Here is an 18,583-nt window from a genome sequence, read left to right on the forward strand (position 1 = left end):
GACAGGATTTTTCTTTTTAGTAGAGACGGGATTTCACCGTGTTAGCCAGGATGGTCTCGATCTCCTGACCTTGTGATACACCCACCTCGGCTTCCCAAAGTACTGGGATTACAGGCATGAGCCACCGCGCCCGACTAATTTTTGTATTTTTTAAGTAAAGACGGGGTTTTACCACATTGGGGCTGATCTCAAACTCCTGACCTCAGGTGATCTGCCTGCCTTGGCCTCCCAAAGTGCTGGGATTTACAGGCGTCAGCCACTGGGCCTGGCCATGCAAAGGCTTTTATGAAAACCCCGTCCCCACTTTTAAAATAATTGCAAATGTGCCCCTGGTGTTAAATTCAGCATTTGTCGCTTTAATGTCATAGCTGCCAGGGAACATCCAGGTTGGAATGCAGGAGAGCCTGGAGAGGGATCTGCTACAGCAGGAGCTAGGCTAACACGCAGCTTACAACTCGTGTAGGTAAGTTGCTCTGTGGTCCACATCAAATGGGAACCCTCTGATCAGAACGCCCTCGTTCAAATTCATGACCACATATCACATGGCCTAACAGTTTCAACCATTGTAAAAATGAAGCCGAAGCATACCCCTGTGTTGATTGTTACTGGGAGTCATTACCTGGTGCGGGAAGTCAGGGACCCCGAATGGAGGGACCAGCTGAAGCCATGGCAGAAGAACATAAATTGTGAAGATGTCATGGACATTTATTAGTTCCCCAAATTAATACTTTCATAATTTCTTATGCCTGTCTTTACTGCAATCTCTGAACATAAATTGTGAAGATTTCAGGGACACTTATCACTTCCCCAATCAATACCCTTGTGATTTCCTATGTCTGTCTTTACTTTAATCTCTTAATCCCGTCATCTTCGTAAGCTGAGGAGGACATATGTCGCCTCAGGACCCTGTGATGATTGCGTTAACTACACAAATTGTTCATAGAGCTTGTGTGTTTGAACAATATGAAATCTGGGCATCTTGAATAAAGAACAGGATAACAGCAATGTTCAGGGAACAAGGGAGATAAGACTTTAAACTCTTGACTGACAGTGAGCCGGACGGAACAGAGCCATATTTCTTTTCTTTCAAAAGCAAATAGGAGAAATATCGCTGAATTCTTTTTCTCAGCAAGGAACATCCCTGAGAAAGAGAATGCACCCTGATGGTAGGTCTATGAGCAGCCCCCTTGGAGGCGTCTGTCTTTTATGGTCGAAGCCGAAGGGATGAAATAAGCCCTGGTCTCCTGTAGCACTCCCAGGCTTATTAGGACAAGGAAATTCCCACCTAATAAATGTTGGTCAGACAGGTTGTCTGCTCTCAAACCCTGTCTCCCGGTATGATGTTATCAATGACAATGCGTGTCCAAAACTTCATTAGCAATTTTAATTTTGCCCCAGCCTGTGGTCCTGTGATCTCGCCCTGCCTCCACTTGCTTTGTGATATTTTATTACCTTGTGAAATATGTGATGTTGGCCGGGCGCGGTGGCTCAAGCCTGTAATCCCAGCACTTTGGGAGGCCGAGACGGGCGGATCACGAGGTCAGGAGATCGAGACCATCCTGGCTAACACAGTGAAACCCCGTCTCTACTAAAAAATACAAAAAACTAGCCGGGCGAGGTGGCGGGCGCCTGTAGTCCCAGCTACTTGGGAGGCTGAGACAGGAGAATGACGTAAACCCGGGAGGCGGAGCTTGCAGTGAGCTGAGATCCAGCCACAGTACCCCAGCCGGGGTGACAGAGCGAGACTCCACCTAAAAAAAAAAAAAAAGAAAAGAAATATGTGATGTCTGTGATCCACACCCTATTCGTACACTCCCTCCCCTTTTGAAAAATCGCTAATAAAAGCTTGCTGGTTTTACGGCTCCAGGAGCATCAAGGAGCCTACCGACATGTGATGTCTCCCCCGGACACTCAGCTTTAAAATCTCTCTCGTACTCTTTCCCTTTATTTCTCAAACCAGCCGAGACACTTAGGGAAATAGAAAAGAACCCATGTTAAATATCAGGGGTGGGGTTTCCCCCGATAATTACTGTCAACTCCAAAAATGCACAGCTGTGTATCTATTGCTCCCCACCATTTAAATACCCCTGAGTAGTTCTTCGGTTAAGATTGTTAGGTAGGAGTGCTGGGCGTGGTGGCTCATGCCTGTAATCCCAGCACTTTGGGAGGCGGAGGCGGGTGGATCACGAGGTCAGGAGATCGAGACCATCCTGGCTAACACGGTGAAATCCCGTCTCTACTAAAAATACAAAAAATTAGCCAGGTGTGGTGGTGGGTGCCTGTAGTCCCAGCTACTTGGGAGGCTGAGGCAGGAGAATGGCATGAACCCAGGAGGCGGAGCTTGCAGTGAGCCGAGATCACGCCATTGCACTCCAGCCTGGGCGACAGAGCGAGACTCCATCTCAAAAAAAAAGTTATGTTAATGTCAAAAGTTTTGAGTATATAAAAAATTGAACTTTAAGAAGAGTGTATGAGCTGTACACATCTGGTAATCCTAATAAATAGTGCCTAAATTGACAAAATTAGAAAGTTGATTTCATATTCCATAATTGCAATGGAATATTTATATCTTCAGAGTAAAAATGTTAGTGTACAATTGATCTGAACATGGTTCATAGAATCTAAGAAACAACTACAGAGGAATTTGACAAAAAGTGTCTTGTTCTTTTTTTTTTTTTTTTTGAGACGGACTCTTGCTCTGTCGCCGGGGCTGGAGTGCAGTGGAGCGATCTTGGCTCACTGCAAGCTCCGCCTCCCGGGTTTACGCCATTCTCCTGTCTCAGCCTCCCGAGTAGCTGGGACTACAGGCGCCCGCCACCTCGCCCAGCTAGTTTTTTGTATTTTTTAGTAGAGACGGGGTTTCACTGTGTTAGCCAGGATGGTCTCGATCTCCTGACCTCGTGATCCGCCCGCCTCAGCCTCCCAAAGTGCTGGGATTACAGGATTGAGCCACCGCGCCCGGCCAAGTGTCTTGTTCTTAATGGCATATAATTAAACATAGTATTGAACACGTACTGAAGAGTTGCACTGAGCTCTGAGAAATAGGAAACTCAGTCTGCCTGATATGAGAGGTGACTATTCGTACATGGATGGACTAAGTAGTCATTCAGTGATGCTGTACACGATCAAACATTTGTGTGATTTTTGGTTTGTGTGTGTGATTTTTGGCTGTCATGGTTGTGTCTGCACACAGAACCGTAAGCAGTACTAAGAGAACAAAAGAACAAAATGTTTAGTATAAAAATAAGGTAAGACCTGGGCTGGGTGCAGTGGCTCACGCCTGTAATCCCAGCGCTTTGGGAGGCCGAGGCGGGCGGATCCCAAGGTCAGGAGTTCAAGACCAGCCTGGCCAACGCAGTGAAACCCCGTCTCTACTAAAAATACAAAAGTTAGCCGGGCGTGGTGGTGCTTGCCTGTAATCCCAGCTACTCGGGAGGTTAGGCAGGAGAATCTCTTGAACCCAGGAGGCAGAGGTTGTGAGCCGAGATCACACCACTGCACTCCAGCCTGGGCAACAGAGCGAGACTGTCTCAAAAAAATAAATAAATAAAATAAAAATAAAAGAAGGTAAGACCTAAAGGAGGGAGTCAGAGCTTCAGAGATGATCACCCTGACAGTCAGGAGCAGTGGCCTGGTGGACATGGCAGGTGTTGTAGGAATCCGAACTAAATGTATTCCTGTTGGGGGAGCTCACGGAGACGTCTGGCTGAAAGTTGGGCAGCTGGAGTCTGTCCTAGAGATACTCTTCATTAACAAGGGCAGGAATCAATACAGTGACCCAGAAGGCCGTGTGTATGGTGCACCTGTGTGCCACCTTGATGTCTCTGAGTATGCCGGCTCTACAAAGCGGGTAATGACTTCTCTAGTCCTAACTGCCAAACCTCATGCAAAGTAGAAAATGAGCAGATTTTAACTTGGTGCCATAAAGGAAAGACATTCAGGGCAATGTCTTTCCCAGCCTTACACATACATCCATAACAAAACCATCTGCAGACTGATTCTCGTCGTATAGGTCCTCATTCCTAATTCAAAGGCTACTGTCGAACTCCCGGTGACAAATGAGGAAAAACAAATTGCAAAAGATGATTAGAGACTATACTTTATAGAGAACTTTGCATATGTACAAGGTTTTGCAAAACAATTCTGGTAAGGTACAATATTTAAAATAGGTAAGTGATATCCACTATCTCTAGCAGTAGGCCAGTTAGAATAAAAAATACCAAAGTTTCATTGTTGTAATGATGCCATACAGAAAAATACAGAAACTATAAAAATTCTGTCATGTTCAAAGTACACTCCAAATCACCATGGGTCTAATACAGTTCAAAATGAAAATATTTAAGAGGCCTGGCACAGTGGCTCACGCCTGTAATCCCAGCACTTTGGGAGGCCGAGATGGGCAGATCCCAAGGTCAGGAGATCGAGACCATCCTGGCTAACATGGTGAAACCCCTTCTCTACTAAAAATACAAAAAATTAGCCAGGCGAGGTGGTGGGCACCTGTAGTCCCAGCTACTCGGGAGGCTGAGGCAGGAGAATGGCGGGAACCCGGGAGGCGGAGGTTCCAGTGAGCTGAGATCATGCCCCTGCACTCCAGCCTGGGATAAAACACTTAACTATTAAAACGTAGGTATTATAGCTGAAAGAGGACTTATAGAATTATTTTCTCTAATGGCTCCGTTTTACAAATGAGGTATTGACAAAGACAATATCATCCTTGTAAGATTTCTCTCCTGGTGTGAAGTTTGTGGCGAATTATACGTGAATTAATGTGAGGTTACCCCATGTTACTTAGTTATAGAATTTCTCTTCAGTGTGTACTCTCACTGGTTTTAGAAAGAATGACTTGACAACTGAAGGCTTTTGAGTGTGACTGACATTCGTGGGATTTGTGTCCCGCATGCATCCTCAGATGGTTTCGGAAGGAGGAGGGCCACTTGAAGGACATCCCACATTGTTTACATTTGTGAGGTTTCTCTCCAGTGTGCATCCTCATGTGATTATGTAAGGTTGAGGACCAAGTGAAGGTTTTCCCACATTGTTTACACTCATAAGGCTTCTCTCCAGTGTGCATCCTCAAATGACCCTGGAATGATCTGGAAGAGGTAAAAGCCTTCCCACAGTGTTCACATTTATAGAGATGCTCTTGTGTGTGAATTCTCGCATGTTCTCTAAATGTTGAGGACCAAGTGAAGGTTTTCCCACATTGTTTACACTCATAAGGCTTCTCTCCAGTGTGTGTCCTCAAATGACCCTGGAATGCTCTGGAAGAAGTAAAGGCCTTCCCACAGTGTTCACATTTACAGAGCTGCTCTTGTGTGTGAATTCTCGCATGTTCTCTAAACGTTGAGGACCAAGTGAAAGTTTTCCCACATTGTTTACACTCATAAGGTTTCTCTCCCGTGTGCGTCCTCAAATGACCTTGTAATGATCTGGAAGAGGTAAAAGCCTTCCCACAGTTTTCACATTTATAGAGTTTCTCCCCAGTGTGAATCCTCCTGTGTACTCGCAAGGTTTCAGACCAACTGAAGGTTTTCCCACACTGCTTGCACTCATAGGGCTTCTCTCCCGTGTGCGTCTTCTCATGTCTTTGAAAAGCCTGGGGGTAACTGAAGCCTTTCCCACAGTGTTGACATTTATAGGGCTTCTCTCCAGTGTGTGTTGAAATGTGTCTTTGAAAGGTCGAGGGATAAATGAAGGCTCGCCCACATTCCTGACATTTATATGGCCTGTCTTTTGTGTGAGTTCTCACATGTCTAGTGAAACTTGCGAACCCGTTAAATGCCATCCGACACTGCTCGCACTTATAGGTTTTCTCTGCTGTGTGAGTCTTCACGTGGTGAGAGAGGGAACAGGGATGTTGGAAAGTTTGCCCACACGCTTGACACTTATAGGGCTTCTCCTCAGTGTTGGTTCTTCCGTGACTGTGTAGGTGTGAGGGACAAATGCAGACCTGCTTACATTCCCCACACGGAGGCGCTTTTCGTCCACACTGAGACTTGACGTGCCTTTTAAGAGAAGAAAGATGCGTGAAGACTGTCCCACACTTGGTGCATTCATACGGTTTTTCTCCAGCAGAAATTTCCTTGAACAGGGTAAGATTTGGCATTTGATGGATGGCTTCTCCATATTGATTACCTTCATTATTGTTACAGAATCTGTCCACCATATGATTTCTGTTAAAAATGGGAAACATTTTTATTTATGGTATGTTTGGCAATGATTTGTTGATATGTATTAACAAGTATTAGAAATACATTTCTAACTACATTTCAGTGTACATGAAGTTTTTCTATTCTGAATTGTTTGAAGAGACATATTTATTAATGCAGTATTTATGATATATGGGGTTTTCCTGTAATGTCCTTTTTTTTGACACGGAGTCTTGCTCTGTTGCCTAGGCTGGAGTGCAGTGGTGCAATCTCAGCTCACTGCAAGCTCTGCCTCCCGGGTTCAGGCCATTCTCCTGCCTCAGCCTCCCGAGCAGCTGGGACTACAGGCGCCTAGCCACCATGCCCAGCTAATTTTTTTTAGTATTTTTAGTAGAGACGGGGTTTCACCGTGTTAGCCAGGATGGTCTTGATCTCCTTACCTCATGATCTGCCTGTCTCGGCCTCCCAAAGTGCTGGGATTACAGGCGTGAGCCACCACGCCCGGCCCCCTGTCATTATTTCTAGCAATTGTGTTTCAAATTCTCAATGTCTAAATCAAATACAAATTTTTTTTGGTTAAAATTTGGAGCAATGCAGGCTGGGCGTGGTGGCTCACGCCTGTAATCCCAGCACTTTGGGAGGCTGAGGCGGGTGGATCATGAGGTCAGGAGATCGAGACCATCCTGGCTAACACGGTGACACTCCGTCTCTACTAAAAATACAAAAAATTAGCTGGGCGTGGTGGCGGGCACCTGTAGTCCCAGCTACTCGGGAGGCTGAGGCAGGAGAATGGCGTGAACCTGGGAGGTGGTGCTTGCAGTGAGCCGAGATTGTGCCACTGTACTCCAGACTGGGAGACACAGCAAGACTCCATCTCAAAAAAAAAAAAAAAAATTTTGGAGCAATGCTTATATTTGGAGCAATACTTATATATATATTTAATTGCATACGAAGATTTTCTCCTGGACGACTTATTTCTCTTGTGAGTGCATCTCACCTCAGATTTTTGTGGTGATCTTCAGTGCCATAGCCTTCACAAGTTTTTTCTAAAGTGTAAGCACAGGAATTCTTTCTTGTGAAGTTTGGTATTGTCTGTTCCTTAGATTTTTCTTCCCCGTACATATCCTGCTGAGAAACTGACCCATTGGCTTTAAATTGAGTCTTATTATCTGAAACAAAAAAGTGAACAAATCTCATATTTGTTGTTGACATGTATTAAGCAAAGGAAGCATAATTATTGACATGTATTAAGCAAAGGAAGACACTGAGGAGTTTAGCATTTTGAGGACTTCATCAGTAACAGACATCAGGGGTCAAAATGTTAGGTATTTCACAAACACAGTAAGTCACAGGTATCAAACAAGGAACCACTCTGTGATCCTAAATGACCAATGAAATCTATACCCATACTAATTACACCAAAGGAACTTCAAGTCCTTTAAACCAAGACAGAAATAATATCTGTTTCATACACATTTTCACTGTTAGAGAATAATAATTAGATTCTAGGTCCATGGTGGCTGTGAACAAAACCAAGACAGAAATAACATCTGTTTCATACACATTTTCACTGTTAGAGAATAATGATTAGATTCTAGGTCCATGGTGGCTGTGAACAAAACCAAGACAGAAATAACATGTGTTCCACACACGTTTTCACTGTTAGAGAATAATGATTAGATTCTAGGTCCATGGTGGCTGTGAACATGTGTACCTTAGTCCTTTCCCACATTTCAAATCTTGGAACAGAATTGATGAGAAAGAAATGAGTTCATTAAAAACCAAGTGAAGGAATGATGTCATCCTTACCTACTGAGGCCAGGTTCCGGAAGGTCTCCAGCATGACCTCTCTGTAGAGGTTCCTCTGAGCAGAATCCAGCAAAGCCCACTCCTCCAGGGTGAAGTCCACAGCCACATCCTCAAAGACCACCGAGTCCTAAGAAAAACCACATAGGTGTGCAGGAGGATTAGTGACACCGAAACTACTGGGAACTGGACTCAATTCATAAATTCAAACGAGATTCTGTGTTGTCCCAACACCTCCTCTATGACGTGAATGTTACATCTTTTACTTACTCACAATCACTTCCTAATAAACTTAATAGCACCACTGTCAGTCTGAACTTATCTCTACCTTTTTACCGTGACTGTTCTTACCTTCCTCTACCAGCAGGGTCCAGAGAGATGATGCTGTGCAAATGCAGTAACTTTTCCATTTGAAACGCTGCATAATGCAGCAGGCCTCAGTTGTCCAAACGATGCACATTTCATAGGTCTTTCGGACAAGCCTTTGATCGGCTACTGGAGAAAACTGTAAGTCCTTGGAATCCACTGCCTGGTAAGGGGATCTTTGAATACACGGGCCTGAGGCCAGCCAGAGAGCTTCTAACAATGTGAGGTAAGAATTCCTGTTTTTGTCTGCGTGGAGCGTGGAGCCCTGGGGCACACTGTATCAGTTTTTTCCCCTTTATTTTCTTAAATTATTTTAAAGGCAACTGTATAAATGTGTGTAAAGTACTGTTACTGTATAACACATAAGAATACTTATCTATTTGCCAATAACAGTACAAAGAGGTGAGGGAGCAAAGGTGGCAAGGGACATGACTATCGATGGTAAAGTGCTAATTAAAATGCACTGTTTTGGCGTATAATATTCATGGATGTAGTATGTATTCATAATTCCATAAAAGTTGGGGGGCAGGAAGGAATAGAGCTACACAGGTGCAGCATTTCTGTATCTCACTGGAATCAAGCAATTAATATAAACCTGCAGCTCATCTGATAAGCCTCACATGTATAATACAGTGACCCCTAAAGAAACCAACAAATAGTAAAAAGTTAAACAATTGAAAGATTTCATTAGAAAACACTTAATGAAAATGAAAGTAGTGGTTGGGCATGGTGACTTATTCCTGTAATCCCAGCACTTTGGGAGGCCGAGGTCAGCGGATCACCTGAGGTACGGAGTTTTAGACTGGCCTGACCAACATGGAGAAACCCCCGTCTCTGTTGAAAATACAAAATTAGCCGGGTGTGGTGGCGGGCACCTGTAATCTCAGCTACTCGGGAGGCTGAGGCAGGAGAATCACTTGAACCCAGGAGGTGGAGATTGCAGTGAGCTGAGATCACACCATTGCACTCCAGCCTGGGTGACAGAGTGAAACTCCATCTCCAAAAAACAAAACAAAACAAACAAAAAAACAAAGTAGTAAAGGAGTATAGCAACAAGAAAGGCATAAAACCCACAGAAAACAAAAAGTAAGATGGCAAACATAAGAATGTCTAACTCAGTAATAACACTAAATGGGAATGAATTACAGAACCCAATTAAATGGCGGAGGTTGTCAGAATGGATAACAAACATAGTCCAACTATATACGCTGTATAAGATACACACTAGCTGGGCGCGGTGGCTCACACCTGTAATCCCAGCACTTTGGGAGGCCGAGGCGGGAGGATCACGAGGTCAGGAGATCGAGACCATCCTGGCTGATACGGTGAAACCCCATCTCTACTAAAAATACAAAAAAATTAGCCGGGCGTGGTGGCAGGCGCCTGTAGTCCCAGCTACTCGGGAAGCTGAGGCAGGAGAATGGCGTGAACCTGGGAGGTGGAGCTTGCAGTGAGCCGAGATCGCGCCACTGCCCTCCAGCCTGGGCGAGAGAGCAAGACTCCCTCTCAAAAAAAAAAAAAAAAAAAGATACACACTTTTGATCCAAAGATACAAACAGATTGAAAGTAAAGGATGGGGCTGGGTGCGGTGGCTCACGCCTATAATCCCAGCAGTTTGGGAGGCCAAGGTGAGCAGATCACTGGAGGTCAGGAGTTTGAAACCAGTCTAGCCAACATAGTGAAACTCTGTCTCTACTAAAAATACAAAAACTAGCTAGGTGTGGTGGCTTATGCCTGTAATCCCAGCTACTCGGGAGGCTGAGGCAGGAGAATCTCTTGAACCCAGGAGGTGGAGGTTGCAGTGAGCCAAGATTGCACCAGTGCACTCCAGCCTGGGTGTCAGAGCAAAGACTCCGTCTAAAAAAGATAGCAAAAGATATTGTGCAAATAGCTATATTAATATCAGACATAACATTAAAATAAAAAGTGTTAGTAAAGAAGGAAATTGTATAATGACAAAAGGTTCAATCCACCCTGTAAAGTTATAATTATATGTGCACCTAAAAACAGAGCACCAAAATACATGATGCAAAAAAATGGCAAAAATAGGCTGGGCACGGTGGCTCACATCTGTAATCCCAGCACTCTGGGAGGACAAGTCCGGCAGATCACGATGTCAAGACATTCAGACCATCCTGGCCAATGTGGTAAAACGCCCCCTCTACTAAAAATACAAAAATTAGCTGGGCGTGGTGATGGACACCTGTAGTCTCAGCTACTCAGGAAGCTGAGACAGGAGAATCACTTGAACCTGGGAAGCGTAGGTTTCAGTGAGCCAAGATCGCACCACTGCACTCCAGCCTGGCAAGAGAGTGAGACTGTGTCTCCAAAAAAAAAAAGGATAGTTAAACATTTTAAACATAGGATAACAGCTGGAACATAAATACCCCACTCTTTTTTTTTTTTTTTTTAGTTGAACACAGCATCATCTATTACCCCACTTTTTAATGATAGAACATCTAGGTGGAATACAGGGAAATAAAATAATTGAACACTGTAAGTCATTTAGACATAACAGATACCTGCAGAACACTCAACCCAACAATAGCAAAACATGCATTCTTTTCAAGTGCAGGAAGAATGTGCTGTAAAAGAGATGCTTTGCTAAGCCATAGAAGAAACCTCAACAATTTTTTTTTTCTTGGGATGGAGTCTTGCTCTGTTGCCCAGGCTGGAGTGCAGTGGCGCAATCTCAGCTCACTGCAAGCTCCGCCTCCCGGGTTCACATCATTCTCCTGCCTCAGCCTCCCGAGTATCTGGGACTACAGACACCCACCACCATGCCTGGCTAATTTTTTGTATTTTCAGTAGAGACAGGGTTTCACCGTGTTAGCCAGGATGGTCTCAATCTCCTGACCTTGTGATCCACCTGCCTCAGCCTCCCAAAGTGCTAGGATTACAGGCGTGAGCCATCCCACCCGGCCAACAAATTTTAAACAATAGAAATACAAGGTATTGGCTGGGCTCGGTGACTCATACCTGTAATCCCAGCATTTTGGGAGACCAAGGCAGATGGATTGCTGGAGCTCAGGTGTTCGAGACCAGCCTGGGCAACATAGTGAGACCCTGTCTCTACTAAAAATGCAAAAAGTAACTGGGTATGGTGGCACACACATGTAGTCCCAGCTACTTGGGAGGCTGAGGCACGAGAATTGCTTGAACCCAGGAGACAGAAGTTGCAGTGAGCTCTGATCACAGCACTGACAGAGCAAGAGTCAGTTTTCAAACAAATAACAACCCCAGAAATAAATATGTTCTCTGACCACCATGGAATGAGAAATGAAATTGGAAACTTATACAGAAAATTGGGCAAATTCACTAATATGTGGATATTTACACACTCTTCCATAACTAATGGATCAAAGAGAAATCAAAGGGAAATACTTTGAGATGGATGGAAAATGGAGACATACCAAAACTTACATAAAGGAAATTAATAGCTATAAATATCTATCCTAAAGCCTGCAAATCAACAACCTAACCTTGTCCACCTCAAGACAATAGCAAAATAAAACTAACCCTAAGCAACTAGGAGGAAGGAAATAATAAATATTACAGCCAAATCAATGAAATAGAGAACAGTAAAACAATAGAGAAAAATCAGTGAAACCAAAGCTAGTTGTTTGAAAAGATCAAGCAAAACTGATTTAGCTAGACTGACAAGAAAAAAGAGACTCAAACTTATTAGAACCAGAAAATGAGTGAACATTACTACCAACCTTAAACGAATACAAAGGATGATAAAAATACTATGAACAATTACACATCAATACATTAGTTAACACAGATAAACACATTCTTAGAACCACCTTAACTACCAAAATAAAGACACAGACAATCCAAATAGACCTATTAGAAACGAAGAGACTAAATTATTTATCAAAATCTACTGAAGATGCAAAGCCTGAGCCCGATTCAGGGCCTCTCCCCTGAATTCTACCAAAAATTTAAGGGAAATCTAATGCCAAATGTTTATAAGACATTTTACAAAAGTTGCAAAAGAAAGGAGCAATTCCCAACTCATTTTATGAGTATTATCCTGGTATCAAAACCAGATAAAAACATCACAATAAAACTACAGACCAATATTTGGTTATGGATTCCAAAATCCTCAATAAAATACTAGCAAAGCAAATTCAGTAATATAGAAAAGAATTCTACATCATGACTAGCTGGATTTTTTTTTTTTTTTTTTTTTTTTTTTGAGATGGAGTCTCACTCTGTTGCCCAGGCTGGAGTGCAGTGGTGCAATCTTGGCTCACTGCAACCTCTGCCTCCTGGGTTCAAGCGATTCTCCCTGCCTCAGCCTCCCGAGTAGCTGGGATTACAGGTGCTTGCCACCATGCCCAGCTAATACTGGTCTTGAACTACTGACCTCAGGTGATCCACCCGCCTTGGCCTCCCAAAGTACTGGGATTACAGGCATGAGCTACCGCGCCCAGCCAACTAGCTGGAATTTATCTAAGAAGTGCAAAGTTGGTTTAACATATGTCTCATAGAGGACTTGGGTCTAGAATATATGAAGAAAGAGGCCGGGTGCAGTGGTTCACACCTGTAATCCCAGCACTTTAGGAGGCTGAGGTGGGTGGGTCATAAGGTCAGCAGTTTGAGACCAGCCTGGCCAATATGGTGAAACCCCATCTGTACTAAAAATACAAAAATTAGCTGGGTGTGAGGGCAGGTGCCTGTAATCCCAGCTACTCAGGAGGCTGAGGAGGGAGAATCGCTTGAACCCAGGAGGTGGAAGTTGCAGTGAGCTGAGATCACACCACTACACTCCAGCCTGGGTGATAGAGCAAGACTCAGTCTCAACAAAAAGTGGGGAAAGGATGTGAACAGACATTTCTCCAAGAAAAATAAACATTGTCAGTAACTAGTCATCAAGGAAATGCAAATCAAAACAAAAGGAGATACCACTTCTCTCCCATTAGGATGGGTAAAATAAAAAAATAAAAAGGAAAATAAGTTTTGGCAAGGATATGGAGAAACAGGAATCTTCACACATTGCTGGTGGGAATGTAAAATGGTACCACCAATTAAGAAAACAGTTTGGCAGTTCCTTTTAAAAGTTAAATGGCTGGACACAGCGGCTCATGCCTGTAATCCCAGCACTTTGGGGGGCCAGGGCGAGTGGATCATGAGGTCAGGAGATCGAGACCATCCTGGCCAACACGGTGAAACCCCATCTCTACTAAAAATGCAAAAAATTAGCCGGGCGAGGTGGCGGGCACCTCTACTCGGGAGGCTGAGGCAGGAGAATGGTGTGAAGCTAGGAGGCAGAGCTTACAGTGAGCCAAGATTGCGCCACTGCACTCCAGCCTGAGCAACAGAGCGAGACTCGTTCTCCAAAAAAAAAAAAAAGTTAAATGACTTAGTTTTTGGTCTAGCATGTAAGGAGCTTGGAAGTTACTACTCCACTGTAACAATTAAAAAGCTGAACAAACTGAAACCTCAACAGCTCTTCTTCCATCCTTCAGAGAACTGATGTCACAGGGCAAGCTCTGCCCCCTCAAACTGAACAGAGAGGTGGCTACAGGGAATCACAACTTACCAGAACACGCAACCATGAACAGAAGCCTCTGTGGGAGCCATTACTTAGCTGGGAAAGCCTGAGCTGTAACTGATGAATTCCTGGGGGCACAGCGTGCACAAGTCTGAGGAATCTCGGGGTGGGGGGGGGAGACAGTCTTCTAGAGGAGAAAAATAATGATTTTGAAATAGGCCGGATATTTCTGTTCTTTCTCACCGGGCCTTTCCCTTAAGAGAAACTCTTTTACCAGAGCCTGACCTGTGGGGGTTTCATCAGAGTCTAAGTGACCTGTGGAAAGACAAGTTTCCCACATCAGCTTCCTCTATTCATCCTGTCCCGCCTAAGTGAGAGGAGAAGGAAGAACTGAGAAGCACTTGTGAAGTTCAGTGTCGCGGGGCACAGGCTCACTAAAACAGAGACCTCAGCAAAGGATGAGGGAGGCCTTGCCCTCTGCCCGCACCTCACCACGGCGCTACTACAGGTCTGTTCACTCCAGTGCCTTCCACCAAGCACACTGTGTCTAGCTTTCCAGAGAGAAATGACAAGGCACACTAAAAGGCGAAGGACACAGCTTGAAGAGACAAAGAACTCCTCAGATATGGAGGGATGTTGGAAGTATCAGACTGGGAATTTTTTTTTTTTTTTTTTTTTTTTTTTGAGACGGAGTCTCGCTCTGTCGCCCAGGCTGGAGTGCAGTGGCCGGATCTCAGCTCACTGCAAGCTCCGCCTCCCGGGTTTACACCATTCTCCTGCCTCAGCCTCCCGGGTAGCTGGGACTACAGGCGCCCGCCACCTCGCCCGGCTAGTTTTTTGTATTTTTTAGTAGAGACGGGGTTTCGCCATGTTAGCCAGGATGGTCTCGATCTCCTGACCTCGTGATCCGCCCGCCTCAGCCTCCCAAAGTGCTGGGATTACAGGCTTGAGCCACCGCGCCCGGCCCAGACTGGGAATTTAAAACAAGTATGATTAACAGGTGAAGGGCGCTAATGGAAGAAGTAGACAACATGCAAAAACAGGCAATATAGGCCAAGAAGTGGAAATCCTAAGAATGAAAAGGCAGTGGGAGAGATGAAAAGTGCTGTAACAGAAAGGGAGAATGACTTTAACAGACTCAAGAGCAGACTGGGTGTGGCTGAGGAAAGACTCTGAGCCTGAAGACATGTAATAAAATCTTCTAGGCCGGGTGCAGTGGCTCATGTCTGGAATCCCAGTACTTTGGGAGGCGGAGGCAGGCAGATCACCTGAGGTCGGGAGTTCGAGACCAGCCTGACCAACGTGAAGAAACCCTGTCTCTACTAAAAATGCAAAATTAGCCGGGCATGGTGGCGCATGCCTGTAATCCCAGCTACTCGGGAGGTGAGGGTTGTGGTGAGCCAAGATTGCGCCATTGCACTCCAGCCTGGGCAACAAGAGGGAAACTCCATCTCAAAAAAAGAAAAAAAAAAAAACAACTACTGAAAAGAAAAAAGAGTGAACAATAATGAAACAGACTATCCAGGAAATGTGTAACAATTACAAAAGGTGTAACACATGCATAGTGAAATACTAGGAGAAGAAAGAACACAAGAAATATCTGAAGCAAAAATAACAGCATAAATTCAGGTCAGATACCAGACTACAGATCCAGGAACCTCAGAGAACACCAAGTAAAATACATGAAACAAACAGAAAAAACCCCTACAACCCCTAGCCAGGAATATGATATTCACACTGTTTGAAAGATAAAATATAGCCCGGATGCAGTGGCTCACACCTGTAATCCCAGCATTTTGGGAGGCCGAGGCGGACGGATCACGAGGTTGGGAGATATAGACCATCCTGGCTAACACGGTGAAACCCCGTCTCTACTGAAAATACAAAAAATTAGCCGGGCGAGGTGGCGGGCACCTGTAGTCCCTGCTTCTCGAGAGGCTGAGGCAGGAGAATGGCATGAACCCGGGAGGCGGAGCTTGCAGTGAGCCGAGACTGCACCACTGCACTCCAGCCTGGGTGACAGAGCGAGACTCTGTCTCAAAAAAAAAGAAAAAGAAAGATAAAATATCTCCAAAGAAGCCAGAGGAAAAAACACTTTACCTACAGAGCAACGACAAGAATGACATCAAATTTCTCCTCAGAAACCATGCAAGCAAGGAGAGTGGAGGGAATTATTTCAAGTGTTCAGAGAAAAAATCCCCACCAACTTAGAATTCTGTGAACTATTCTTCAACCTGAAGGAGAAATAAAGACTTTCTGAGACAAAAAAAAAAAAAAAAAAAAATTGGAATTTGTAGCCAGTAGACCTACCGGTATTACAAGAAGTGTTACAAGAAGTTTTTTGAAAGAGAAGAACATTATAGAGGTTAGAACTTTGTATCTACATAAAGGGAGAGCATCAGAAAAAAAATAAGGTAAAATAAAAACTTTTATTTTTGTTATTAAGTTACTTATAACAAATTGTTCCTTTGTTATATGTGGTAACAGTGGCATTGTATTCAATAACTATATCTTACATATAAGTGAAATGGTACCAGTGATACAAGGAAAAGAAGGGAGAAATATGGAATAACTACTGTAAGATACTTCACAACCTGGGAAGCAGTATAGTGTTATCTGGATGTGGATTGGCTGTATATTGAAGACTGAAGACTCTAGCCAGGTGCGGTGGTTCATGCCTGTAATCCCAGCACTTTGGGAGGCTGAGGCGGGAGGATTGCTTGAGGCCAGGAGTTCAAGACCAGTCTGGGCAACATATGAGACCTTGTCTTTATACAAAGTTTTTTTTTTTTTTTTTTTTTTTCTGAGATAGATTCTCCTTTCGTCGCCCAGGCTGGAGTACAGTGGTACAATCTCAGTTCACTGCAACCTCTGCCTCTCAGATTCCAAGTGATTCTCCCGCATCAGTCTCCAGAGTAGCTGGGATTACAGGCATCCACCATCATGCCCGGCTAATTTTTTTTGGTATTTCTGTAGAGACAGGGTTTCACCTTTTTGGCCAGGCTGGTCTCAAACTACTGATCTCAGGTGATCCACCTGCCTTGGCCTCCCAAAGTGCTGGGATTACAGGCGTGAGCCACCATGTCTGGCCACAAAAAGTTTTCAAAAATTAGCTGGGTTTGGAGGCACGTACCCTGTGGTACCAGCGACTTGGGAAGCTGAGGTGACAGGATGGCTTGAGCCTGGGAGATTGAGGCTGCAGTAAGCCATGACTGTGCCACTGCATTCCAACCTGGGTGACAAAGCAAGATCCTGCCAAATAAATAAATAGCTCTCAGGCCATCACTAAAAAAGGAAAGAGAAGCATACCTGACTTGCTAAGGAGAAAAAATTGCACAAAACATGCAATTAGCTCTCAGGCCATCACTAAAAAAGGAAAAAGCATACCTGACTTGCTAAGGAGAAAAAATTGCACAAAACATGCAATTAAAACCAAAAAAGGCAGAAAAAGAGTGGAAGACAAAACAAGGAGCAACGAGCAGGGGCAACAAATAGAAAACAGTAACAAATATGTCAGCTATTAATTTAACTATGTCAACAATCCCTTTAAAAGTTGATGGACTACAATTACAAACAGATTGTCAGCACGGACCAAAAAACTAGACCCAACTATATGTTGTCTATAATAGCGGTCCCCAACCTTGCTGGCACCGGACTGGTTTTGTGGAAGACAGTTTTTCCAGAGATGGACGGGGTGGGGGCTGGATGCTTTCAGGATGGCTCAAGCACATGGCATTTATTGTGCACTTTATTATTACATACCCACCCGAATGTAGACTCAGTGGGAGTCCTGAGCTTGTTTTCCTATGACTGGAAAGTCTCATCTGGGAGTGACGGGTGACAGTGACAGATCGTCAGGCATCAGATTCTCATAAGGAGCACGCAACCCAGATGGCTCTCATGCGCAGTTCACAGCGTGGTTCAGGCTCCTATGTGAGTCTAATGCCGCTGCTGATCCGACGGGAGATAGAGCTCAGTTTTGTTTGCTGGCCCGCCACTCACCTCCTACTGTGCGGCCCAGTACTGGTCCATGGCCTGGGGGCTAGGGACCCCTGATTTATAAGAAACCCACTTTAAAGATACATAATAGATTAAAAGTAAGGGGATGGAGAAAGATACATCATGCTAACACTATTCAAAAGAAAGCTGGAGCACATATATTAATTTCAGGCAGAGGAGGTAAAAACTGCTAGAACTGTAAGGAAAAAATAGATGAATCCACCATCATAGCTGAAGACTTAAACATCTATTAGAAATAGATGAACCAGGCGGAACATTAGTAAGGACAGAGTTGAATTCAACAGCACCCCCAATAATGAATGTAGACAACTTCAACAACAGCAGAAAGCACGTTCTTGTCAAGCTCACACAGAACATTCCTCAACCTACACTGTATTTTGGGGCATAAAACACCTTAACAAGTTTAAAAGAATATCATACATCATATGCTCTTAGACAACAGTGGAATTACAGCAGCATTGCCCTAAAATAAAATATTTAGGTATAAATCTCACAAAATGTATGCAAGATCTATCTTAGGAAAATTATAAAACTCTGGCAGAAGAAATCAAATAACTAAGTAAATAGTTATTTCCTATCCGTGGATAGAAGACTCAATATTGTCAAGACTTCAGTTCTTCCCAACTTGATCTACAGATTCAACACAATCTCAATCAAAATTCCAGCAAGTTATTTGATGGATATTGACAAACTGATTCTAAAGTTTATATGGAGAGGTAAAAGACCCAAATTACTA

At 44.0% G+C, this 18,583-nt stretch overlaps 1 protein-coding gene across 1 annotated transcript in view; it reads right to left on the reverse strand.

Moving 5' to 3' along the window:
- Positions 1–4,485: 4,485 nt before the first annotated feature.
- Positions 4,486–18,583, reverse strand: part of ZNF57 (zinc finger protein 57) — a 55,654-nt gene continuing 41,556 nt past the window's right edge. Inside the window, exons 3-5 of the mRNA XM_031934729.1 lie at positions 7,962–8,088; positions 7,150–7,321; positions 4,486–6,176 (exon numbers count right to left, since the gene is read on the reverse strand). Coding sequence (XP_031790589.1) covers positions 4,811–6,176; positions 7,150–7,321; positions 7,962–8,088 — 1,665 coding nt within the window. The 3' untranslated portion in view covers positions 4,486–4,810. The remainder of the gene's footprint in view (positions 6,177–7,149; positions 7,322–7,961; positions 8,089–18,583) is intronic.

Source organism: Piliocolobus tephrosceles, chromosome 21 (genome assembly GCF_002776525.5).
Source record: "Piliocolobus tephrosceles isolate RC106 chromosome 21, ASM277652v3, whole genome shotgun sequence".
Classification (NCBI taxonomy): Eukaryota; Metazoa; Chordata; class Mammalia; order Primates; family Cercopithecidae; genus Piliocolobus; species Piliocolobus tephrosceles.